The sequence below is a fragment of the Chlorocebus sabaeus genome, chromosome 5 (assembly GCF_047675955.1).
Source record: "Chlorocebus sabaeus isolate Y175 chromosome 5, mChlSab1.0.hap1, whole genome shotgun sequence".
In the NCBI taxonomy this organism is placed as follows: Eukaryota; Metazoa; Chordata; class Mammalia; order Primates; family Cercopithecidae; genus Chlorocebus; species Chlorocebus sabaeus.
Genome location: NC_132908.1, coordinates 70,022,039 through 70,048,825, shown reverse-complemented (window position 1 = coordinate 70,048,825; position 26,787 = coordinate 70,022,039). Strand labels below are relative to the sequence as shown.

Here is a 26,787-nt window from a genome sequence, read left to right as displayed (position 1 = left end):
AATATTTTCAGACCGGATTTAATAATCAGCCTCATTGGTGACGCTTCCAAATGTCATACTTTAAACATGAGGAAAGTTGAAAGTGAAAGGATGAAAAGATTGTGCTATGTCCACACTAATAAAAAAAAAACTTCTATGTTGTATAAATATCAGATCGAGTAGACTTTAGTGTTATAAATCTTACTAAAGATTGAGACATTTTACAATGACAAAATGGTTAATTCAAGAGGAAGTTATAACAATCCTACATCAAGTATCATGACCTCAAAATATATAAAATGAAAATTGTTAGCACCAAAAAACAGGAACACCTAAATTGTAGTTGTGGATTTTAATGACATCTTCCAATAACTGATAAAACAAGGAGACAAAAGATTAATAAAGATATAGACTGAATGGCATCATTATTAACAAGTTTGACGGAATTGACATTTATGGAAGGTGAACCCTCTTCAAGTGTACAGGGAATATTTACCAATATGGAACATATTTTGGGTCGTAATGTAAGTCTCAACTAATTTCAAGGCCTGAAATCGTATAGAACTTGCTTTCTGTCACTGGTAGGATTAAACAAGAAATCAACAACAAAAAGAGATCTAGAAAATTCCCTAATGTTTGAATATCAATCAACACATTGCTAAATAGCTCATGGATCAAAAAAGAAATAAAAATGTAAATTCTAAAACATTTTCAATCAAGTGTTAAAAACAAAATATGTAAAAACATATGGGCTGAAAATTGAGTCAATTTTAGAGGAAAATGTATTGTCTTAAATGCATGTATTATAAAAGAAGAAAGGTTGAACATCAATACTCTGAGCATCCCTATTAAGATCTAGAAAAATCATAACAAATCAAACCTAAAGAAAGTAGAAGGACTGAAAAAATGAAGAAAAGCAATCAATGAAATTGAGAAGTGAACAATAAAGAGTTGGTTCTTTGAATAAACTAAAAAAACTGATAAAGCCCTAACAATATAGATTAAGAAAAAAAAAAGAGGAGGATACAAATTACCAATAAGAAAAGAGGAGATACCACCAAGGATCCTAGAGCAAACAATGATTAGGAAGGGTTCTGAACAACTTTATGCCAACATTTTAAGATTTTAGATCAAATGGAAAAGTTTATTGAAAAAGTTTAACAGAACCAATCATTAAAGAGCTGCCCCCATTTTAAAAAGTGAGGTTAAACAAATGGCTTGAAGAATAAAATTTTCAATTATTTAAGGAAGAAATAACATGAATCTTTAAAACAATTTCTCTAGAGAATCAAAAAGAGAGAACAATTCCCAACTTGTTTTATGAGACCAATTTGTTTTGTTCTGACAAGGGCATTACACGAACAGAAAATAATAGGCCAATTTTTCTCATGAATTTGGATACCAAATTCTTGAACAAAGAATTAGCAAATATAATCCAATGATTTATTAAAATGACAATATACAAAACTTGAGTTTATCCCAGAACACAGCAGGAATTTAGCATTTCAAAATCAATCATCGCATTAGAAGGATAAAGGTGAAATAACGTACAATCTTGTCAACAAATGCAGAGTATTTGATAAAATTAAACATCCATTCAAGATTAAAAGTCTTACAAACCTAGAGATAGAAGGAAATTTTTTTAACCTGATAGAGTACCCACTAAAAACCTATAGCAAACATCATACTAAATGATGAAATACTGAGCACTTCTCTTCTGAGACTGAGAACAAGAGAAAGATATTTGCTATCATTACTTCCAATGCACAGCATACTAAATGTCTAGCCTGTGGAAGAAAGAATAAGAAATGAAGAGCATAAGGACTGAACAAAATAAAAACTGTTATTATTTGCAGATGACCTGCTTGTGTATATATAAAACCCAAAATCATCTACAGACAAGTCAGAAGTAAATTTAGCAAAGTCTGCAGATAAAAGCTCAATATACAAAACTCAACTGTAGTTCAATAAAGCCACATAAATTTAGAAAATAAACTTAGAAAAAAATAACACACTAGCTATAAAATTAAAATGGATAAACTGTACTTCATCAAAATTAAATTGTTCTGCTAATAAAAAGACATTAAGAAAATTAATTTCTCACTGTGAGAAAACATTCACAATAATTATTTCTGAAAGACTTATATAAAGAATATATATATATTTCTTTTTTTTTTGAGATGGAGTCTCACTCTGTCACCCAGCCTGGAGTGCAATGGCTTGGTCTCGGCTCGCTGCAACCTCTGCCTCCCTGGTTCAAGCGATTCTCCCATCTCAGCTTCCTAAGTAGCTGGGACTACAGGTGCATGCCACAACACCCAGCTAATTTTTGTAGTTTTAGTAAAGATGGGGTTTCACTATGTTGGCCACGCTGGTCTTGAACTCCTGAGCTCGTGATCCACTCGCCTTGGCCTCCCAAAGTGCTGGGATTACAGGCGTGAGCCACCATGCCCAGCCAAGAATATATTTTTTAAAACTACCAGTCAACAACAAAATGATAAACTCCCCATAAAGAATGGGCAAAAGACTTAAACATGTACTTCAGAAAAAAAGACATCAAAATGGGCAAAAAAAGCACATGAAAAGAGACTCAACATCATTCATTATTAGAAAAATGCAAATTAAAACCAAAATAAGGTACCACTTTATACTGAGTAGAATGGCTAAAATTAAAAGACTGACATGACCAAGAGTTGATGAGAATGTGGAGTTTCATACATTCATTGCAGATGGGAATATAAATAAAATGGTTCAACCACTTTAGAAAACCATTTGGAAGTTTCCTACGAAGTTAAGCATATGATGACTCTATGACTCAGCAATTCTACTTTTAAATATTTACCCAAGAGAAATAAAAACAAATGTATATCTGCACACACACACACACACACACACACACACGATGTGTACAAGAATGGTTATTTTATTTTTTATTTTTGGAGACAGAGTCTCGCTCTGTCGCCCAGGCTGGAGTGCAGTGGTGCAATCTCTGCTCACTGCAACTTCCACCTCCCAGGTTCAAGCAATTCTCCTGCCTCAGCCTCCTAAGTAGCTGTGACTACAGGCACATGCTGCCATGCCTGCCTAATTTTTTTGTATTTTAGTAGAGACGTGGTTTCACCATGTTGCCCAGGCTGGTCTCAAACTCCTAAGCTCAGGTAATTCGCCCACCTCGGCCTCCCAAGGAATGGTTATTAAAGCTTTATTCATAATAGCCAAAAAATTCAAAAATCCAAATTTACATTAACAGGAAAATGAATAAATTATATGTAACCATATGGTAGAATACTTCTTAGCAATAAAAAGGGAGTTACTACCATACACAAGGACATGGATAAATCTCAAAAACATCACATTGAGGGAAAGAAACAAGACTCAAAAGAGTATATACTGTATGAGCGCATTTATTTGAAGTCCAAGAAGAAGGAAAACTAATATAGGGGGATAGAAATCAGAGCCTCTGGGTGGGGGATGGAGGGATTGCCTGGGAATCAGCATGAGGCAGTGGCTGTTCAGTCTCTTGAACTGGGCAGTGCGTACATAGGTAGTTATGCTTGTCAAAACTTACCAAACTGTATACACTCTGTGCATTTTATATTTAAATTATACTTACATAAATTATATTTAAATTAAATCAGTAAAAATATAAAAAACCACTTATACTAACATCAAAAACCACTGAATGCTTACAAATTAATAATTAAAGAACAAGTGAAGAAAGGACTTGAATAGGAGTAGAGCTAATGAAAATATTCAAGGCTTCTACACAGAAAACTATTGCTGAGAAAAAGTAAAGAAAACCAAATACATGGAAGGATAAACTATGTTTATAACATGATGGAGAGACAGGACTATAAAGTAGTAGGAAAGAAGGAACTAGTCTATAAATAATAATGAACAATGTGAAAAAGGCATACACTGGAGTCACTTCCAGGCAGTCAATGAAACTAGAGACTTCATCAAAATACTTGAGAAAATATTTTTATTTGTTTTATTTATTTATTTATTTATTTACTTGTTTATTTTTAGAGACAGACTCTCACTCTGGTGCTCAGGCTGGAGTGCAGTGGCAGGATCACCACATCCTCGACTCCCAGGCTCAAGCAATCCTCCCACCTCAGCTTCCCAAGTAGCTGGGACTACAGGTATGCACCACCACACCCAAATAATTTTTGTTTATTTTTGTAAAGACGAAGTCTGGCTGTGTTGCCCAGGCTGGTCTCAAACTCCCGGGCTCAGGCAATCCTCCTGCTGTAGCCTCTTAAAATGTTGGAATTACAGGTGTGAGCCACCGCAGCCGGCTGAGAAAGTATGTTTACAACTACTTTTAAATTGATCACTAACCTCATAGGACAATAAGGACATCAATGTGAAGACAAGCATACCAAGAAATAGTCTAGTGCCAAGGCTGGCCTTTGCCCTAATGGCTTTTGTGAACCTTTGGACTTCTGCTTTAAAGACTGCATTATGTGCTGAGCATAGCAGATAAAGTCCAGGGCCTGCCCAGGGTTGGAAAAAAATTATAAAACACAAAAAGACATAAGACACTCTGGCTGAAAACCAGCAGAAACAATAAACAGCAAACTAAATAAGTAGATTTAATTTCTTTGAATTATCAGATACAGAATATAAATAACCACATTTAATATATTTAAGAAATCAAAGGGCAACTTGAAAAATAAAAGAGAGGAGAGCAGTCAGATTTGATAAGAACCAAATAAAACTTCCAGAAATAAAAACAATAATAATAATTAAAAAGTTAAAACTCAGCAGGTGAGAGACTTCACTGAAGAGGGGATTATTGAATGGAATAATAGTTAAGAAGAAAGTATCCAGATCAGTCTACAGAGGAAAAGAAATGGAAAATATATAGGTAAAAATGAGTGAATAACAGTGCAATAATAGATTAAGTAATGGAATAACAGAGTATTCCGTGTTCCAGAACAAGATGGAAAATAGCAAAGAATGCATATGGGGAAACAATGACACACAGCCTCTACATCACACATACACAAAAATTAAATAAAAGATAAGGCATTAACCTAAACACAGAAGCTAAAACTATAACCCTTCCAGAAGTAAACATGGGAGAATATATTCATGATCTTGCAGAAGGTAAAGATTTCCTAGCACGGAGGCAAAAAGTGTTAATCTTAAAAGAAAAGAAAACTGATAACATGGATTTCATCAAAATTCAAAATTGCTGCTTATTAAGAAATATTATCAAGGAAATGAAAAGGCAAGCTACAGACTTGGAGAAAATATTAATAATACATATATCTGACAAAGACACATGCACACGTATGTTTATTGCAGCACTATTCACAATAGCAAAGACTTGGAATCAACCCACATGTCCATCAGTGACAGACTGGATTAAGAAAATGTGGCACATATACACCATGGAATACTATGCAGCCATAAAAAAGGATGAGTTTGTGTCCTTTGTAGGGACATGGATGCAGCTGGAAACCATCATTCTTAGCAAACTATCACAAGAACAGAAAACCAAACACCGCATGTTCTCACTCATAGGTGGGAACTGAACAATGAGATCACTTGGACTCGGGAAGGGGAACATCACACACCGGGGCCTATCATGGGGGGGGGAGGGGGGAGGGATTGCATTGGGAGTTATACCTGATGTAAATGACGAGTTGATGGGTGCAGCACACCAACATGGCACAAGTATACATATGTAACAAACCTGCACGTTATGCACATGTACCCTACAACTTAAAGTATAATAATAATAAATAAATAAATAAAGGTCTAGTATTTAGAATACTGAGTAATAAAAGGTACTTACAAATTAATAACAAAAGAATAAACGAAGAAAGGTCTTGAACAGACACTTAAAAAGATACACGAATGACCTGGTAAGCACCTGAGAAGGCACTCAACATCATTAATCATTAGGGACATGAAAATTAAAACCACTGATAGACATCACTTTATCCCACTAGTATGTCTGAAATTGACAAAACAGCACTACATGTTGGTGAGGACCGTGAAGCAACTAGAACTCTCATGCCTTGCTGGTGGGAATGTAAAATGACACAACTATCTTGGAAAACTGATGCCCCAATATGTTATGAGCTGTGCTTTTAGCCTTCTACCCCTTGGTTACATGGGTCAAATGTTCCCCCTTTTGCTTAAGCTAGTTTCTCTAGCTAGCAGCCAGTGAGTGTGGCTAAAACTAATAGATAAAACAGACCACGCCACTGGCTGGTCTGTGGCGTTGTTCTGCTGGGCAATGTGGAGCTAGTGCCACTTAACCATGGGTCCTAAGGCAAGGGCTTGAGTCGTCCTGCTCAGATACGGGTCCACAAAGCCAGCAATTCTGACCTGTACCCTAGATGCCTTGTGCTGCTCCTTCTCTAGGTGTACCTTCAAGCTTCTATCTACACACAGATCACCCCAATCTACCAGTGTGACTTCTGGGGATGGGTTGTTTCCTGAGCCCTGCATTCCTCAAGCTTTCAAACATTAGGGACACAAGTTAGGTGGGATTTCTATCTGACTCGACATGATTTCTATGGGTTCTTTATCTTGTGGATCTGAGCTTACTTTTTCCCTGGCTGTGTACTTCTGTTTTCTCCCTACAATGCCCTTCAGCAGATAATCTGGGTCCATCAACATGAATGGGTAAAACAGAAGTGAGAAGGAAATGAGAAAAAGCATAAAATAATAAATGGCAATGTAAAATATTAATTTGAAAGTCAACTTTGGAGACTGCATAATGTATATGCCATCTACATGACCGTAAATTAAAAATTTGCAACAATGTGTAATTTTCGTGATTATGGAGGGTGTGACCTTCAAGAAAACGCTAGTGGCAACAGACACAGTCCTATATTCCTGTAAGATGTTACGTAAGATATTTGCATAAGATATTTGCACATTCTAAGGATGAAAGTAACAGATCTTACATAGACTAGTGGGCACATTCAAGAACATTCTGAATTGGGGTTTACATTTTTAAAATGTTAGACAAATATCACAATAAATCAAATGGAAAATCCATGGGGCATTAAATTACCTGCAAATTTAATATACAGACAACCTCAGTCCACCAGTGTGGCTTCTGGGGATGGGGATGGGCTCCTTCCTGTGTCCTGTATTCCTCAGGCTTTCAAGCACTTGGGACACCTGTTAGGGGATTTCTATCTGACTCCACATCATTTCTACTGGAGGCATTCACTGTTTGTTTGTTTGTTTACTTTTGTCTTGTGGATCTTAGCTTACTCAAATGCAGCCAAAATAACCATTTCCTATTCAGCTTTATCATATTTTTTAATTTTTTAAAATTGATTTTATTATTATTTATTTATAATTTCAATGTTTTTTGGGGGGAATAGGTGGTGTTTGGTTACATGAATAAGTTCGTTGGTGGTGATTTCTGAGATTTTGGTGCACCCATCTCCTGAGCAGTGTACACAGTACCCAGTGTGCAGTCTTTTATCCCTCACCCTCCTCCCGCCCTCTCCCCCAAGTCCGCAAAATGCATTGTATCATTCTTAAGACTTTGCATCCTCATAACTTGGCTCCCACTTATGAGTGAGAACATGCCCATCTGACCTTTCTTAACATGTAGAACCTTTAACGAAGAATACCGCATACCTGTGTCATAACACACGATAAGTCTTCCACTGTGATCGCCCACACTCTGTGGCTCAAACTCCACTTCCAGTTGCATGGATTCTCCCACATTAAGAGTTCCAACAGCCGGTTCTACAGAGAAAGGCCTGCAACACACGGAGAGGCACATCATCAGAGCACATTTCTGACTAGTGTGAGAGGGGGAGGAGAGGAGACGGGAGTTCTAGTTCTGCAGACAGCTCAGGCCCAGCACTGCAATTTCATGATCCGGAAGTGAAGTAGACTTTTGCTACCTAATGTGAAAGAACTTTAGTCTTAATGTTAAAATGACAGTATTAGATTAGCAAGTGTAAGGGCAACTTAAATGATGCAACAGTATTCTTGTTTGTGTCCTTGCCATTCAGCCCTGCTTTTAACGTTCATTGAGTATCCCTGCTGGGTTCAGGCACTCGAGTTAGGGTGACTGCAAATGAATCAAATCCAGCCTTTGTCCTCAAACACTGAGATTGCTGTAAGGAACAGACTTAAAATATGTATGCAAATATTGTCATTTTCAAAAGAACAGTGCCTTCAAAGGGATAAAAATCAAGTTTTGTGAGAGTTCACAGGAGAGAGGGCATCACAGTGGAAAAACACATCAGAGCCCCAAAAGGAAAGGGATGGCACCCTCACTCGCCTTAGGATAATTAAGGACAGATGAAGAGAGGGTCTATTTTAAAAGGGTGGGAGGGGTGTGGAGGAACTACAGGAGATGATGCAATAGCTCAGGTGGTAAATAACAGTAGTGCTGCCACCAAAGAGCCATGGAGAAGGCATGGTTTTGAAATCCACAAGGAGAGGCCTAAGAGAAGGTTGCCTTATGGGGAGCAAGGAGATGGAGCCAAGGAGACTGCAGCCCAGGTGGTCTCCCAGGGAAGACAATGGGGAAACAATATCCTGACCTCACATCCCCTCCCATCTCATTGTCTACCAGACCCTCACTGGGTGAACACAACCAGAGCCAGAAATGGGAGTTGAGGGCTGTTGACCCAGGCTGTAGAAGCCAGCCTCCGGGGCTAGAGCCAACTGAAGAAGGGTGGAGAGTGCATTTGAAAAGGCAAACTGAGGACAAATTCTGTGTCTTGAAAATATAATTTGGGATGCAGACATTGTGGGGAGTGAGGGTTGATTTAGAAACAGGAAATAGTTTAATTGTTTTGGAAGGGAATAGTTAAAGAGAGAAGCTGGATCTGATGGTGAAATACCTTAAATAACTTAGAGAGTTCTTCCTAAATAGGAAACCTAGCCCATTTAATTATTTTCATGGTCCATTTCACTTCTTTAAATTGCTAGTTTTTCAAAGTAATGTGTTGTGTAATACATCTGGCAGACCGAGCTGTTTCTGATTATTTACTTCGATCACAACAGTTCTTAGAGTTGTCATTCCTTAAATCTTACCTTAGATGATGAACTCAATTTCAGAAAATCTAAGCTTTCTGCTATAAGGACACAGAGTTTATGTCAAGGGTAGCACTGGGTGGCGTCTGAGAGTATTACCACAGGACCTCAGGTGTTCCCTACTGTGAGCAATTGGTTATTTTCTCTGGTGCTTTCTACTTGATCTCCGATCTCCTCTCCTCTCTTTTCTTTTTTTTTTTAAATTTTAAAAAAATTTTAGTTTTTTGTGGGTACATAGTAGGTACATATATTTATGGGGTACATGAGATGTTTTGATGCAGGCGTGCTTTGTGAAATAATCCCATCATGGAGAATCGGGTATCCATCCCCTGAAGCATTTATCCTTTGTGTTACAAACAATCCAATTACACTCTTTTAGTTATTTTTAAATGTACAATTAAGTTATTGACTACAGTCACCTTGTTGTGCTATCAAATAGTAGGTGTTACTCATTTTTTCTAACTATTTTTTAAATACCCATTAACCCTCCCCAACTCTACCACCCCCAACTCCCACTACCCTTCCCAGGCTCCAGTAACCATTCTTCTACTCTCCATGAGTTCAATTGTTTTGATTTTTAGATCCCACAGATAAGTGGATCTCCCCTCCTTTCACTTCTTGATTTTCCTGCTTCCTTTCCTCTGCCCTGTCCCCATGCCTGTGGCACCGATCCACCAGTGAACCCCAGGCATTGCTGCAGAGGCATTCTGGGGCAGTGGTTACTAGCCTGACCTCTGGAGCCAACTGAACAAGTTCAAAATCCAGCTCTGCCACGACCTTGGGCAAGTCACTTAACCTTCAGTTTCCTTACCTCTAAAAGGAGGGTAATGATAGCACCTACTTCATACGGTTATAGTGAGGACTAAAGGGGTTGATATAGGTCAAGTGCTTAGAATAATGCCTGGCACAGAGGAAATACTATACAAGTGTTTATTATTCTTTTTGTTATGGCTATTTTTATCTCCCTCACTGGCAGCCTCTAGATGCTGCATGATGAATCTGTGGATGTGTTTGGGTGTTTCGATGAGTTCAAGTTTTTATCATTCTCTCCTCACTCCTTCACACTGCTCTAGAGAGAGTGTAAAAAACACACACAGGTCATAACACATCAATCTCTTGTTCAAACACCTTCAGTGGTCCTCATCATCTGTGCAATCAAGTTCAAACCCCTAGGCATTTCAGGTCCCACACAATCTGTTCCCAACAGGTTTTTGCATTTTCATTACACACATACATCTGTCCAAATATCCTATACACCCGTCATGTTCCAAGTCAGCGCTGGGGTGGGATGGGAGGCAGGCTTTAGTCTCTTCACCCACAGCCTCCCCCAGCACTGCACCTGTTCTCTCTTCCCACCAGATTGTGGCCCCCACATAGACAATCGGAACTGCTAGGATCACATCAGATGATGTGCCATTTCCCACATGCCATACTCCTTCTGAAGCCACCTCTCACAGCCCAGACTCAAAGTCACTTCTTAAATAGAATCTTTCCTGATTCTCCCTTTTGTAAATTGCATCTCCTTCCTCTCAAAGACTATAACTTCCCTTTTAGTTTTTACAGTGGTTTACTTTGTACTTGAGTTGGTTTTCATGCCTACCTCTCCCAATAGCTAGAAACCCTTGAGAAGAGCTGGAAGGGAAAACACAGTCATGAGCACATATTCTATGCTGGGTCCTACGCTGGGTGCTTTACATATAGCAATTCTCCTAATCCTCAAACAAACCCCGAGAAAGTCCATATTGTTATTTGCATTTCAGACATGAGAAAACAGATGCTCACAAGGGCAGCAACTTGCCCAAGGTTGCCCAACTCAGTGGTGGTGCCAGGAGGGAAGTCCCTGTTCTTTCTGCCCACCCCAAACCACCCTGAATATGGAAGCCATGTGGTTAAATTTATTTTTGTGTCACTCATCACCCCATACATGGTGCTTTACTCAGGAGCCTCTCAGAAGAGGCTGCTTAATTGAATTACAATAAACTCTTAAAGGTAAAACAAAAATATTTGTAATGAACCATCAGTATCTATGACATCGTGGTGGAACAAAAAGGAGCAAACCTTCAGTAGAAACCGTGCCTTGTGGGAAGTGACAGTGAGCCTCCCAGTCTCAAAGTTCTTTCCTTCCTTACGGCCTCAGGAATAATCGGAAGAAGTGAGAACTGGGCCCAGTTTCCTGGCTTTGGGAACACCACCACAATATTTACTTCTATCCTTTGCCTCCCTACTTCCTAATATTTTCCTTCATTTTATTTTCAAATATTTATTGGTAGCAAAAGAATAGCTTTAAAATGAATTGGGTATTATTATATTGCAGTACCTAAACTATTAATAATTTTTACAGAGAAAATGGCACTAGTATCCCATCCGTATGACCTCCAGGAATCCAAGTTCCATGGAGTGGTAATGGTTACTTTGCCTTTGTGCTAATCGTTGGGTTTAGGTTACACAAACTTCTTCAGTAGTTATAATCACCTGGGATTGCTATTGTTACTTACAGCTGCCTAACAGATGTTAATTGGGTAGAGTGTGTTAAGTTCTGGTAGTTATACATTGTCTATAATTTGATTTTGTATTTCATTTTACTAAAATGCAGACAGGCTGAACGGGCTAGAAAATACCAAGTATCAGAAAAGGCTCTTACAAAGAAGTAGAAAGTGTTGTTCTTCAAGGGTATAAGGATGGTTCAGTCTATCAAAATATTTGGTTTTGATATCATATCTTGATTAATACCAAACAATTATGAAGGGAGTTTGGTTTTGTGAAAAATCATGAGCCATGAGAAAGATTTGAGTTTTTGTTCAATCAATTATGAGCTCTTCTCAAGAACTAAAACTATCCAAATGATTCAATACTTTAGCAGAAGACTAAATATTGATCCTACAATATTAAATATTGAATATAACATTAGTGTTTATTCTTCAGATGATCTTTCTTGTTTAATTCCTTGAGATTTTAGATTTTGAAATTGCTTCTTAATCCTATTTCACCTTCCAATGTTAATCCTACTTTAATCATCAAAGTTATTCTGATACCTACTAGAGTTTTAGATCAGATTTAACAATAATTGCTTATGTTCTTTGTACATTTTATAGCGCATTGCAGCCTCTTTTATTAGTGTAAAACATTATGCTTATTTTATAGTACTTGGAGAACATGTTTTATTTTATTGTAGAGGTTTATAGTTGTAGTTTTGCCTTTGTGATATATCGTTGGTTAGGCATCTTATAAACATTTATTGGGTGCTTATTTATCCTAGACAGATGCTGGGGACGTACAAATGAAAAGAGTTAGATACAATCCTTCCATTTGAGAAGCTCACATTCGAATAAGGATAACAGACATGCAAAGAAAGTTCTAGTTTTTGTGATTTATAAGAACCTAAGCATTTTATAAACTTAACCACTAATAAAATCATTATTTCAATGAGAAAAAGATGATCTGTTTTGCTAAACAATTTCCTGTGGGACATTATTTCTAGCTGTATATTGACACTAAAAGTGGCAGGATCATGGGCTTTTGACTCTAAATTCTCAGACTATATCCACTGCTCTGCCACGTCTATTCACAACCACATTAACTGAAGAACACTGTCTAGGAACAGAATCATCTGTGTGGTTTTTAGTATGGATCCTTGTCAGGGGATCTCCCTAGAGATTCTAATTTAATAGGATGTGACCACAAATTTAACCACATTCTTTCTCATTGAAGCCATCAGTGTTCTCTGTTGCAAACAACAGAAGCCAGCTGTGGTTAATTTAAACAGAAAAGGGACTGACTGGAAGGACTTGAGGCAACTCACAGAAGCAATGATGGTTGAAAAACATGCATTTTGTGGAGAAAACATAAAGCTATTATTTCATGAAGAGTCTAAACAGGAAAACAAAAATACTTGCAAACAGGGAATTTGAGAGACCTGGTTACACAGAAGATGGGAGAGGCGAGAAACCCAACTGAAGAAGGTGAGACAGCTCTGAGATTCCTAATGGTGGTAAGCTTTTTCCACCCCTGGACTGGAAGCAAAAGGAGAGGAGGAAGTGTTATCAGATCCTGGGGACCAGGGTCACCTGGCAGAAGTTAGAACCATGGCAGGCCAGCCTGACAGTGGCTAGAACCATGGAGGAGATGCAGTGGAGGCTGGGGACTCTGCTGAAGACAAAGAGGGAGGAGGTTTCTTCGTTCTTCCTACTCTCCAGTCTCTTGCTAGTGTCCCTGACTGGTCAAACCTAGCTGGAATCCAGCTGAGCCAGGAGGCTAGGAAGACTCACAAAGCCCCACAGTGACACTGAGCAGTGCAGGGGAATGGTGAAACATGGACCTGAGGGCAAACAAGCCCAGAGCTGGCCCAGGTTTGCATGAATCCAGGTTTTAATGTTAACTTACTGGGGGAGTTTGGGTACGTAATTTCACTCCTCGGGCTTTACTCCCTTCACAATAAAATGGGAATGTTGGGCCAGCATGTCTACTGTTGACGATTCTTGGCCAGTCCCTGAGTTGCCTCCCATTTTACCTTAGAATTGTTTCTATATTAGGAAAACATGATAATTCATATTCAAAGGTAGATGGATAGAAAGGTTTTAGATTTTTTTTGCAACTTCACACTATTAAATCTGTGAAGTGATTTTTGCTTCACATTCACACGAATCTAAAATATACAAAATTGCCATTTTGGGGTGGTTTTTTCAGATTCAGCCAAACAGCCCAGGAAGATATGTTCCTGCACTTGCATTTCCACCTTAGGTAGATTCTTTCTTTTCACAGAAAAAAATACCAATGTAACAGTTTTTCATGGGTATTGTGAATGGTGGTTGTGGGAGACCATTTTTCAATGGAAAAAGATGTGTTTTTTTTTTGTTTTTTTTCTCTTTTTTGAGACAGGGTCTCTCTCTGTCACCCAGGCTGCAGTGCAGTGGCATGATGATGGCTCACTGCAACCTCGACCTCCTGAGCTCAACCTTGGCCTCCCAAGTAGCTGGAACTGCAGGTATGGACCATTACACCCAGCTTATTTTTTTGCTTTTTGTATTTTTTGTAAAGACAGGGTTTTACCATGTTGTCCAAGCTGGTCTCAAACTCCTGGACTCAAGTGCTCCACTCACCTTGGCCTCCCAAAATGCTGAAATTACAGGCATAAGCCACCATGCCAGGCCAAGATGGGTTATTTCTAATTCATGGGAAGCCAGTTGAACAACCTGCTTCCTTCTCCCTCTATCAAAATATGTGAAGCTTGCCATGAGATGACAAACAAGGCCTGTAGAGCATTTATGAATAATGTCAGGAGACACTGGTTTCCAAAAGAACTTTTCCTTTGCCTCTAGTGGTTGATTTATTTAAAGTGGTTCAGAATCTTGCTCCTAGCTAGGATGCAGAAAGCTGGAAAGAATGTTTCTTTTACCCTAACCATGAGAGAAAGTGAGATAATAACAAAATCACAATTTTTCTTGTGCCTGTCTGAGAGCTGAGGTAGCACATCAAATAGCCTGAAATCTAAAGACAGATAACCCGTTTCCCCCAAGGGAGATGGGACATGTACATACAATTTAGACTGTGGCTTTTACCTGTGGCAGGCAGAACTTTCCTGCAAGCAGAAGAAAAAGTGAAAGGGGATGGAACAAAAAAAAAAATATTTGGAGAGATAATGGCTGAGATTTTCCAAAAATAATGAAAGATTCAGGAAGCTCAGAGAACCTTAAGCAAAATTAAAACCCAAACCAAGCAAAAGCAAAACAAAATCCTTAAAACAAAAAACAAAACATAAACAAACTTACACCTAGACATATCATTTCCAAACTGCAAAAACAAAATAAATCATGCAAGTAGCCCAAGAAAAAGAGATAATTACATAGAGAGGAACAAAAATAAGAATCACAGCAGACTTCTCATTAGAAAAATGTAAGTCGAAGAACAATTGAGAGACATATTTAAAGTACTAGGGAAAAAACCTATATATGATTGTTGGCCCAGAATTCTATATGGTGAAAAACATATCTTCCAAAAATGATGGAAAAATAAAGACTTTTTTTTTCCAGATAAACAAAAACAGAGAATTTACAGTAGACTTGTGCTACAAGAAATATTAAAGGTAGTTTTAGGCCAGGAAAAATAGGATATCAGACAGAAACGCGGTTCTACATGAAATAGTTCAGAGAGAGTGATTCACCTAGAATACTTGGAGAAATAAACACAAATTCCCTCCCAAAGGATGTGCCCTCAACTGGCAATATAGCAGTGCTGCTCCCTACAGTATGGCAAACTGGGTCACTTGAAAACTCTCCCACCAGAAAATACCTAGAAAGACTGGATAAAAGATAATGTAAATAAATGCATAACTGAGTATGCACAAAAATAAGAAAAACTTATATCATTCCAAAACAAAGAGGAACCTAAGAACCACACCAGTAAGTCACTGAGCTAATGATAGGTCTGCCCTGAGCTCCCAGTAGCCCAGAAGCCTGGGTTTTTAATAGCCCCGCTGGAGCAGGAGACAAGGCCTCACAATGGTTAAGTTAGGGGACTGGGACCAGATCCCTGTATAATCGTGAAAAATATGAAGAACTCCTCCAACACACTCCCATCAGCAAAAGAAAAAGTGTCTGAGTTTTTAATTAAAGGAACAATGTTTCTCTAGGACATTCATAACTTGAACTTGTATCTTATGAAGGTGTGGGATTTGCATATGAGCTATCAGTCCAGGAACTCCTAAGGCAGGAAATTACCAAAAGAGTACTCCATGGTAGCCTAACTTTTGGGAACAGGTAGAAGCAAATTCTAATTCCTTTTGGACAAATGCATCATTAAGTCAGCAAAAGATGCCACAGATAAGGCCCTACTGAAAGAGAACTTAAATCCAGTATCTATATACTACTTTTTATGGAAAAGAACTTGAACCCCTGCTTCCTGTCTTCCCAAGATGGTTGTTCTTTTTAAGACCCCACTGGTCAGTCACTTGCTCTCATGCCCCAGAACAAATCCTTCTTTTCCATCTGATAAGAGAGGTCCCTGAGAGATGGGATTGTCTCATCATTCTTATACTAGCAGTCCCCAGCCTTTCTGGCACCCGGGACTAGTTTCATGGAAGGCAGTTTTTCCACAGAGTCGGGGTGGGTTGGATGTTTTCAGGATGATTCAAGCACATTACATTTATTGCACACATTATTTCTATCTTATTACATTGTAATATATAGTGAAATAATTATACAACTCACCATAAGGTACATCAGTGGGAGCTCTGAGCTTGTTTTCCTGCAACTAGACAGTCCCATCTGGGGGTGATGGGAGACAGTGACAGATCATTGGGCATTAGGAGCATGCAACCTAGATCTCTTACATGCACAGCTCACAATAGGGTGTGTGCTCCTATGAGAATCTAATGCCACAGCTAATCTGACAGGAGGTGGAGCACAGGCGGTAATGCAAGCGATGGGGAGCAGCTGTAAATACAGATGAAGCTTTGCTCCCTTGTCCACCGCTCACCTCCTGCTGTGCAGCCTGATTCTGAACAGTCCATGGACTGGACCGGTACCAGTCTATGGCCCGGAGGTTGGGGACCCCTGCTTTATACTGTCCTATGGTGTCTACACTGTGGTTAGTCCACAAATATTCAGATTAAAATCCAGCTCTATCACTTACTAGCTCTGTGCTCTTAAGGAAATGATGTTACTTCTCTATCCCTCAGTTTTCTCATCTTCCAAAGCCAGCAACAGCAGGTTGAGTCCCTCTCACAGCTCATCACTCTGAACTCTTCTGCTCCCCTCTTCTATTTTTAAAAGTCCTTGTTGGTTACATTGGGCTCATCTAGTGAATCCAGGATTATCTCCCGATTTTAACATTAGCTGATCAGCAACTTTAATTATATCTGCAATATTAATTCCCCTTTGCCATACAACATGATACAGTCACAGGTTCTGGGGATTAGGATATGGACATATCTGGAGAGTCATCATTCTGTCTATCACACTGGCCATAGCTCATTTGAAGGAAAAAGAAAAGAGCAAACACCGATTATACAGCACTTGATATATACCAGCAGTTTCTGTTGATTATCCCAACAACCTTATGAATTGGCTGGTGTACTTTTCCCCATTTTTCAGAGGAGAAACCTGAAGGCCACGAGTCAAGGAATGTGGATGGTCCCTAGAAACTGGAAAAGGCAAAGATATGTACTCTCCCCTGAAGCCTCCAGAAAGGAATGCAGCCCTGCTCTCATTTTGATTTTAGCACAGTGCAACTTCTGACCCATTGAAATGTAAGATAATAAATTTGTGTCGTTTTACGCTACTGAGTTTGTGACAATTTGTTACAATGGCAACAGAAAACTAACCAAGCCAGTTATAAAAATTCTCAGTCAAGACCAATTTATTTCTATATTCTCATGGGCCATTCTCTGTACTAAAACAAGCGTTTTTATCCAGCATTTTGAAAAACCAAACAGGTAAGAGGATTTAATATAATATGGATATAAGATATTAAACCTGGAATTTTAATTTCCTCTGAGGATGAAGAGGAAGTCTACCCTACGTCAGCGAGGTCTCCCAGCTTTACAACTGAAGATTGTAACAAGCAGTTCCACCCCCAATGTTATGGTAGCAGATTACTTGAGCTGACTAGATTTAGCTATAATCAATCAAAAACAAGAGCCAAAGGCATGCATACCTACAAGTTTTGATGTGAAATACAGCAATTTTGTTGCCAATGTTTCGTACCAGCAGAATCTTCTGGGTGCTGTATTTGACAGGACAAGTGGAAAAATTTAGCTTGTCAGGAAAATCGAGAATGGCTCGTGCCCCTCTGGCTTTGATGGGTACAATAAACTTTTCTCTTTCAGTAACACAGGTCAACGTATGGGAGTAATCCTACAAGGGAAGGGTACAATCATTATTTGTGGAAAAAACAACATGATCATGATAACTGTGCAAGAAAAAGCATCGATGAGAGGCATTTTGCAAAACAACTTTTAGTATATTTCTATGAAAACTTAAGACAATGACAGAAGTATTTTCAATGAGATTGTCTTTTCTGAGAGAAAGAGAGAGAGAACAGATCTAGTGTTAAAACCTACAGCTGGTAGAGAAGCTATGCTTCATGTGTCTCCCAGGCAACAGGGAGGTAGGATGAAGGTCAGTGGCAGGCCAGGCCCATTTCTCCTGTAGATCCAAGAAGATCCACAACAGTTCCTTCAGGTCCTCCTTCCAAACCCTAGTTCTCCTTCAAGCCCATGTATTAGAATGATGTTTCTAATTAATGGCCTCTTTCTGCCCATACTCTTTGCAATGTGACTTTGCAGCTCCTCTATCAAGAAAGGAGCCTCCACTCCACTTGCTTTCAGCAATAAAAGGTGGCAGAAGTTATGCTATGCCAGTTTCAAGCTGAGACCTCAAGAAGCTTTGGGCCTATCCAGTCTTGCTCTTGGAACCCTGCCAATGGCATGTGAACAAGCCTGGGCCAGCCTACTGCAGGATGTGCCCCTGGATGCTCTAACCAAGACCATGCTAGACCAGCCTAGAGCCAGCTGATCCCCAGATATGTGAGCCCAGCTACAATGAACAGAGTTCCTTACCTGATGAGAGGGCCCAGGCAAGACCCTGAAAAACCACCCAGCTGAACCATAGTCTCGTGAGCAATAATAAGTGCTTATTATTTTAAGCCACTAAATGTGGGATTGTTTGTAATTATATAGCAATAGCTAACTGATGCATAAGTCAGTTGAAACCTCACTTCTTGCACAAAGCCATTTCTGACCACTCCAAATAAAAATGCTGAGGCCCTAGGCATCTCTCTTCCCCAGTAATGAGTTTAAATGCAACAGAAATGCTGAATAAAGTCACTCTTTATGCCATCTCATAAGACAGAAATAGAATACTTGCCTGCAATGTAGCAAAGAAAAAGTTAAGTCACCATAAAAGGTACCTGACATCTTTAAAAAGCTTCGTTTTCCTTCATTTTAAGTTTTCTCATCCTTTTATTGTGTGTTTTAGCTGCAAGGCAATCTTGATTAATGAAAAGCCATTTTGAACATAAATTTCCTTTTGGTAACCATGTGATAACTGGTAGTAAGTGGTGGAGGTTTTAACAAAAGCTCTTTTTGGGCTTTGGGCATAGAATAAGAATGGGACCATCTGGCATACAAATTGGCATACAGGGCTGGCCACATACTCAACTTCATGAAGCCACAGAACAAGCATAAAGCAGTGGCATCCCCAGTTTATTTATTCAACTATGTTCACTAAGTGCCCAGGTGCCAGCACGGCACTGTGTTAGGTCTAGCAATACAACCAATTAGGAAATGCAGACATGGTCACGGTCCTTCTCCAGCTCACATCAGGATGGAGGAGACGATGAACAGATGAATAAAGGATATGTAACACACAGTGCAACTCACATACAAATAAATATAAAGCTAAAACTGCCAGGAATGCTCACAAATAGCCTTTACGCCTGTAGTTCTATCTGTCCCCTTGGGCTCCAAACTCATAACCAGCTGCCCAGTCAGCATCTCATTGGATATAAACTTATGTCCCAAACCAAAGCTCCTGATGAATGTCACTGCCTGCTACCGTGCATAAAGATTTCTGCTGAGGGCCAGGAATGGAGGCAAAACAGCTTCAGCCCAGAGGGGGAACCTTTTTCTAGTACCGACAAAGGCTCCACAAAGACAGCTAAGGTCTGACCCTCTCTCCACCTGTAGCCTCCTGGTCTCAGTACTGGCATTTGCATCCCTCCAGCGGTCTGGCTTTAGAACCCTGAAAGGAGGCATCCCTTCATGCTCTATTTCTCAATTTCTTGATACAATCCATAGGATCTACCTTCAAAATATATCCAAACTGCAATCACTCCTCACCACCTCCACTCCTGCCACCCTGGTCCTAGCCACTCCGATCTTTCCCAGGCTAACAGGACTTTCTATTTCAACCCTTGCTCTCCTAAAGTCTATTTTCCACCCAAGGGTCAGAGGGATCCAGCAAAAATGTAAGTCAGCTCAGGCTGCTTCTCTGCTGAAAAGCACCTAGGCTGAGGGTGGCGTACTATAGAGGGTCTGGTGGCCTAGTGCCCCCATCATTTCTCTGGCCATATCTCCTTCTCTCCCCTTGGTCCTTCTGCAGCCACAGGCTTCCCCTTCAGAGCCTTCACACATGATGTTCTCCTTCCCTCTGCTTATTCATGGTGCTCACCCCCTCACCTCTTCAGCGCTTGGCACAGCAATCCACTCTCTCCCTGAGGCCTCCCCTGACTGCCCTATTTTCAATGGAACTCTCCCCTCTCCTGCCCCATCACTCCCTTGCCTTCTGTCCAGCTTCAGTCTTGCCCAGAGCCATCTGGTATATCGTATATTCTACCTCCCCAGTGAGTGTACTGCATGTCTCCCCCATATTTCCATGTCAAGAGGGATCTGCCCATCTTCTTGCCTTCTGTATACCCAGTACCTAGAACAGAGCCTAGTACTCAGCAACTACTCAACAAATACTTCCCGAAGGAAGGCAAGTTAGTAACAGAACATTCGGTAGTGATGAGGGACGGGAACTAAATCATGATATGGGGACAGAGAGACTGGAGAGCTCTTTCACATGGGGCGGGGCGGGGGGGACAGTCAGGAAAGGCCTCTATGAGGAGGGGACACTTCAGCAGAGACGTGAGTGACAAATGAAGCCATATGGATGGATGGCTGTCTGGGAGAAGTGTGATTTGGAACCTGTGGCCAGAGGGGCGCAAGGGAAGGAGAGTGGTTAGACACATGGCCAACAGATTGTGGGGGCCAGATCCCACAGATCTTGTAAGCCATTGTTAGGATGTGAGAGGGCTGAAGGCCTTTCCGAGGCTGAAAGCTGATCTTGATGTAACCTGAGTAACGTTTTAGAAAAAGCGCTGGCTGCTGATCACCTGAGGTCAGGAGTTCAAGACCAGCCTGGCCAACATGGCGAAGCCCTGTCTCTACTAAAAATATAAAAATTAGCTGGGTGTGATGGCACATGCCTGTAGTCCCAGCTACTTGGAAGGCTGAGGCAGGAGAATCGCAAAAAAAAAAAAAAAAGAAAAAGCGCTGGCTGCTATGTGGGCCATGGACTGCAGTGGGAAGAGGGATGCCAGTTAGGAAGACACTGTTGTAGTCCAGGCATGAGACGACACAGATGTGGACTTGTGTGGGCTAGTACTTAGCCTAGCATTTAGCAAGTAGTAAGTACTTGATAAATGTTAGTTGTCCTTATCAAACTTTTGTATTAAGTACAATATGTGTAAGGCAAATAGGAAAAATTCAACATATGTTTATTCTCGTTGGTAGGGAGCCATCTAGCCATCCATATACTGATAAGGATAATAATAGAACAACATAATTTCAGAAAGTAATGAGGGCTTCGAAGAAAATAAAGCACAGGAAAGTGATAATATCAGATGGGGTTGATTTAGGTTAGAATAACTAAGGAGGTCTTCCTGAGGAGGTGACCTTTGGATGGGGACCTGAACAGTAAAAGGAGCCAGCTGGGTGAGATCTAGGAACAGAGTGTTCCTGCCAAGGGGAATTGCAAACATACAAGTCCTAAGGCAGGAGTGAGTCATAAAAAGGAATAAATAGGATTCATGAAATTGATTAAAACTGGGTTGCTAGTATATTCTTAAATAACTTAAAGAATGTAACTGGATTGTGTGTAACTCAAAGGATAAATGCTTGAGGGGATGAATAGCCCATTCTCCATGAGGTGCTTATTTCACATTGCATGCTTACATCAAAATATCTCATGTATCCCATAAATATATATACCTACTGTGTACCCACAAAAACTTCTTTTTATTAATTTTTTTTTTTTAAATGGCTAGGCGTGGTGGCTCAGGTCTATAATCTCAGCATTTTGGGAGGCTGAGGCAGGTGGATCACCTGAGGCCAGGAGTTCAAGGCCAGCCTGGCCAACATGGCAAAACCCAGTCTCTACAAAAATTAGCTGGGCATGGAGGCCTGCACTTGGAGTCTCAGCTACTCGGTAAGCTGAGGCAGAGAATTGCTTGAACCCGGGAGATGGAGGCCACAGTGAACCAAGATCGCATCACTGCACTCCAGCCTGGGCAACAGAGTGAGACTCTGTCTCAAAAAAATAAATAAATAAATAAATAAATAAATAAATAAAAATAAAAAATAAAAATAAAATTTAAAAAATTGAGTTGTTAGGCTCTTATCTCTGCAACTAATTCTGGTTTCCAGATGGGAATGCCAGACTCAAAACTGACGCTATCCAGACATGAGGAAGTACAAATTGCACTAAGCACACTTGATCTTAGAAAACCCCACAGAATTCAACAATGCAACAGCCTAGTCCGATTCCTACAGAGTCCTAAAGAGATAAGTACTATTTTCGCTTTTTCTTCGGAAATCAAATCCAGCCAGCACACGTTTTGCTGGGAATTATAAACTGAAAAGCCCCTGGCACACGTGAAGACTGAGCATTAACTGAGGCGTTGAGAGCTAGAACAAAAGATGCTGCTGAATCCAGGATAAGAGGAGATCCTGAAGTGTTTGCCTCATTGTATTCTATACTCACATACCCGCTGCCTTGTTCTAGAAGGAATTAAAAGCAGCTGTAAATAGCTTAGGAACCTAATTGAAATACTGAGAGAGATGTTTTCAGACCTTTTCAAGTTCCCAAATGAGGAAGGTTTGAAGTTTGATTCGAATTATAAATTTTTTCATAATTAATTCACACACCCATAAAAGAATATAAGGTTCTTTAAAGTCCCTTACAATGTATTCCAATCTCTGAAGCTATGCACTTAATATGACTATATTAGATTATACATCATCATATATTGCTCTGCTGGCTTACAATTAATTCAGATGCTATGACTTGGGAGGCTCTGACGGCCTGCAGGCTTAAGCAGTCACTTCAGTTGATGAACTGAACACCCAGCCTCACAAACCTGCTTTTCCTCCTCTGTTCCCTGTCTCTGTAAATGACACCACCATTTGACCAGCTGTTAGCCAAAATCCTACAGTTCAAATTAGGTGCATTTCTTTCTCGTATCCTTCATCGATCCATCAGTAAATCCTGGCAGCTGTACAATAAAGGTATACATCCGGCTGGGCACAGTGGCTCATGCCTGTAATCTCAGCACTTTGGAAGGCTGAGGTGGCTGGATCCCCTGAGGTCAGGAGTTCAAGACCAGCCTGGCCAACACAGTGAAACCCCATCTCTACTAAAAATACAAAAAATTAGCTGGGCGTGGTGGCAGGTGCCTGTAATGCCAGCTACTCGGGAGGGTAAGGCAGGAGAATCACTTGAACCCGGGAGGCAGAGGTTGCAGTGAGCAGAGATCACGCCATTGCACTCCAGCCTGGGCAACAAGAGCAAAACTCTGCCTCAAAAAAAAAAAAAAAAAAAAAAGTATACATCCTTACTCCTCCTACTTCTCATCACCTTTGCTGTCACCACCCTCATCCAAACTTCCTTATCTTTTACCTGAACTACTATAGTAGCCTCTGCCCCTTGTATGCATCAGGGATCAGTCAGCTATGTTACAACACGAAAAAGAGCAAAATCAGAGCAGTTTACACTAGGTAGAAGTTTACTTGTCTTACACAAAGAAGTCCAGAGGTAGGCAGGCCAGGTCGGTCGGGTGGCTCAACAGTGTCATCAGAGACTCAAATTTCTAAATTCCTGCTCTACCATTCTAGCATGCAGTTCTCATCCTCGATGTCACCCTATGGGGCAGAGCAATTCCTGGGACCCGACTCTTTCACAGCCAAGCTGCAGGGCAGAAGGAGGAAGGTAGAAGGGACAGGGCACCTCTTGCTGTGTCAGCTCTCTTCAAGCAAGTGCCTTGGAGTCCTACTCACATCTCATTGGTCGACACTTACACGCAGCTGTGAAGGAGGCTGGGAAATGTAATCTCTTATTTCAGGCAGAAGTGTCCAATTAAAATTTGTGGTTCTCCCCGTACACTGATGATGGGAATGTAAATTAGTACAGCCATTATGGAAGACAGTATGGCAGTTTCTCAAAAAATTAAAAGTAGAACTACCATATGATCCAGCAATTTTACTTCTGGGTATATATCCAAAGGAAATGAAATCAGTATGTGGAAGAGCTACCTGAACCCACATGTTCACTGCAGCATTATTCATGATAACCGGCATGCTGAATCAACCCAAGTGTCCATCAGTGGATGAACATACAAAGAAAACGTTGGCCGGGCACAGTGGCTCATGCCTATAATCCCAGTACTTTGGGAGGCTAAGATGGGCAGATCACTTGAGCTCAGGAGTTCGAGACCAGCCTGGATAACGTGCAGAAACCCTATCTCTACTAAAAATAAAACAAAATAAAAAATTAGCTGGGCATGGTGGCGAGCACCTATAATCCCAGCTACTAGGGAGGCTGAGGTGGGAGGATTGCTTGAGCCTGGGAGGTGGAGGCTGCAGCGAGCTGAGATTGTCCCACTGCACTCCAGTGAGACTCTGTTAAAAAAAAAAAAAAAAAAAAGAAAAAGAAAGAAAGAAAGAAAAAGAAAATATGGTATATACACACAATGGAATATCATGTAATCTTAAAAAAGAAGGAAATTCCATCATTTGTGACAACATGGATGAACCTGGAGGCAATTATGCTAAGTAAAATAAGCCAGGCATAGAGGTGCAAATACTACATGATCTCACTGACATGTGGAATCTAAAACAGTCAAACGCTTAGAAGCAGAGAGTAGAACAGTGATTCCCAGGGGCTGAGGTTGGAGAATTGGGGGATGCTGGTCAGAGGGTACAAAATTTCAGTTAGACAAGAAGTTCAGGAGACCTATTATACAACATGGTTAATAACCATGTACTGTAAAATTGAAAATTGCTAAGAAAGTAGATTTTAAATGTTCTCACTACAAAAAAATTATAAGTATGTGAGGTTATATATATATTAATTTGATAATGCATATATTTATTAGCTTGATTTAGCCATTCCAATGTGTATATATATATTAAAACCTCATGTTGAACACTACAAATGTATACAATTTTTGTCAATTACAATTTTTTTTTTAAATTGTGGTTCTCTTACCAATGAGGAAAGAGAAAATCAATGTCAAGGGGAGGCCACTAGCTATGATGCCTCACGTGCCTCCGCTTCAGTCTATTCTCTACTTGGCAGCCAGAGTGCTCCTAAAATGTAAGTCAGATTGTGTCATCCCTAATCACAACCCATCAGGCTGGATAAAAGGAGAGAATCAAGCATTTCTCCTATCTTTCCTGAATGGACTATACCTCAGGGGAGCTGAAAAGCTGGTGAGGGAAAGTTTTGGTTTCACTGTTGTTATTGTTTTTAGAATAATTTCAACCAGTAAGTGCAAAATAAATTATAGAATTAGAAACTTAACCCTCAGTGATGTAGGGAATGATCTTTATTGGATCATTACAAAAACAAAACAAAATTTAACAGACATTGTGTGCCTCTTGATGTAATGCACTAGGAAGTACCACATCACCTGTGAAGGATTCTTGACCAAAAAGAAAAAAGAAAAAATTAAATGAATCTAATCACGGTTATAGATCTAACTATCAGTTACAGGCAACAGGCGGCAAGGGGCCATTCTAAACGATGTGATGGGAATGCAATCAGCAAACCTTGTTTGGATCTTGATTTAAGAAAACCAACTTAAAAAAAAAAAACTTTTTCTTAATTGTGAACCATTGTTGCACTTAGTACACAATGTTTTTTTTTAAAAAAAACAACTTGTGGCTGGGCGCGGTGGCTCAAGCCTGTAATCCCAGCACTTTGGGAGGCCGAGACGGGCGGATCACGAGGTCAGGAGATCAAGACCATCCTGGCTAAAGCGGTGAAACTCCGTCTCTACTAAAAAAATACAAAAAAAAAAAAACTAGCCGGGCGAGGTGGCGGGCGCCTGTAGTCCCAGCTACTCGGGAGGCTGAGGCAGGAGAATGGCATAAACCCGGGAGGCGGAGCTTGCAGTGAGCCGAGATCCCGCCACTGCACTCCAGCCTGAGCAACAGAGCGAGACTCCGTCTCAAAACAAAAAACAAAAAACAAAAAACAAAACAAAAAAAAACACAACTTGTTAAAGTTGGTTTTCTTAAATCAAGATCTAAACTACTGACTGAATATGTGATGATATTAAGGAGTGACTGTGGTTTTTTAGGCACGATCATGGTACTGTGGTTATGCTAACTTTTTAAAAGGCCCTTATTTTCCAGAGAAAAATCATGAAATATTTACAGATGAAATTGCATGCTATATGGGACTTGCTTCAAAATCTACTGGGGGAAGGGGCAGAACAGATGAAGCCAGACTGGTCATATGCTGAGATTTGAAAAGGTGGGTGATGGCAGTTCATTCTGCTGTTCTTTCTACTTTTGCATATGAGGAAAAGAAAGCCTTCCATAATAAAAATATTTGAAGTACTTTATGGTGGCTTCCTATCCCACTTTGTATGACTTCTAAGATCCTTCACGAGTACACTTTCTGGAATCTCATTTCCTACCATGTTTCCAACAGCTTCCTCTGCTCCAGCCCCACTGGCCTTCGCATACTTTCCCGAGCTGACTGCCAAGCATGTTTCTACCACAGGGCCTTTGCACTTGCCGTTCCCTCTCCTAGACAGCCCATACCTCAGATATTTGTGTGGCTTAAATTAGTTCTCTGCCCACATGTCACCACAATAGAGGAGTCTTCCCTTGACTTTCCTATCAGAGAAAGCTTCCTTGACTTTACTTTTGGAAGCAAGCAAAGCCCTTATCATTCCCTACCCTCTACTATGTCAATTCCTACATTAAATTGTATATATTTGTTG

General features: G+C 40.1%; 1 protein-coding gene across 3 annotated transcripts in view; it reads right to left on the bottom strand.

Annotated features, from left to right (window-relative positions):
- HYDIN (HYDIN axonemal central pair apparatus protein) overlaps positions 1 to 26,787 on the bottom strand; it is a 480,054-nt gene that overhangs the window by 338,254 nt on the left and 115,013 nt on the right. For all 3 annotated transcript variants that reach the window (XM_073015549.1, XM_007993708.3, XM_073015550.1), the window contains exons 8-9: positions 17,668 to 17,867; positions 7,603 to 7,727 (exon numbers count right to left, since the gene is read on the bottom strand). In XM_073015549.1, coding sequence (XP_072871650.1) covers positions 7,603 to 7,727; positions 17,668 to 17,867 — 325 coding nt within the window. The remainder of the gene's footprint in view (positions 1 to 7,602; positions 7,728 to 17,667; positions 17,868 to 26,787) is intronic.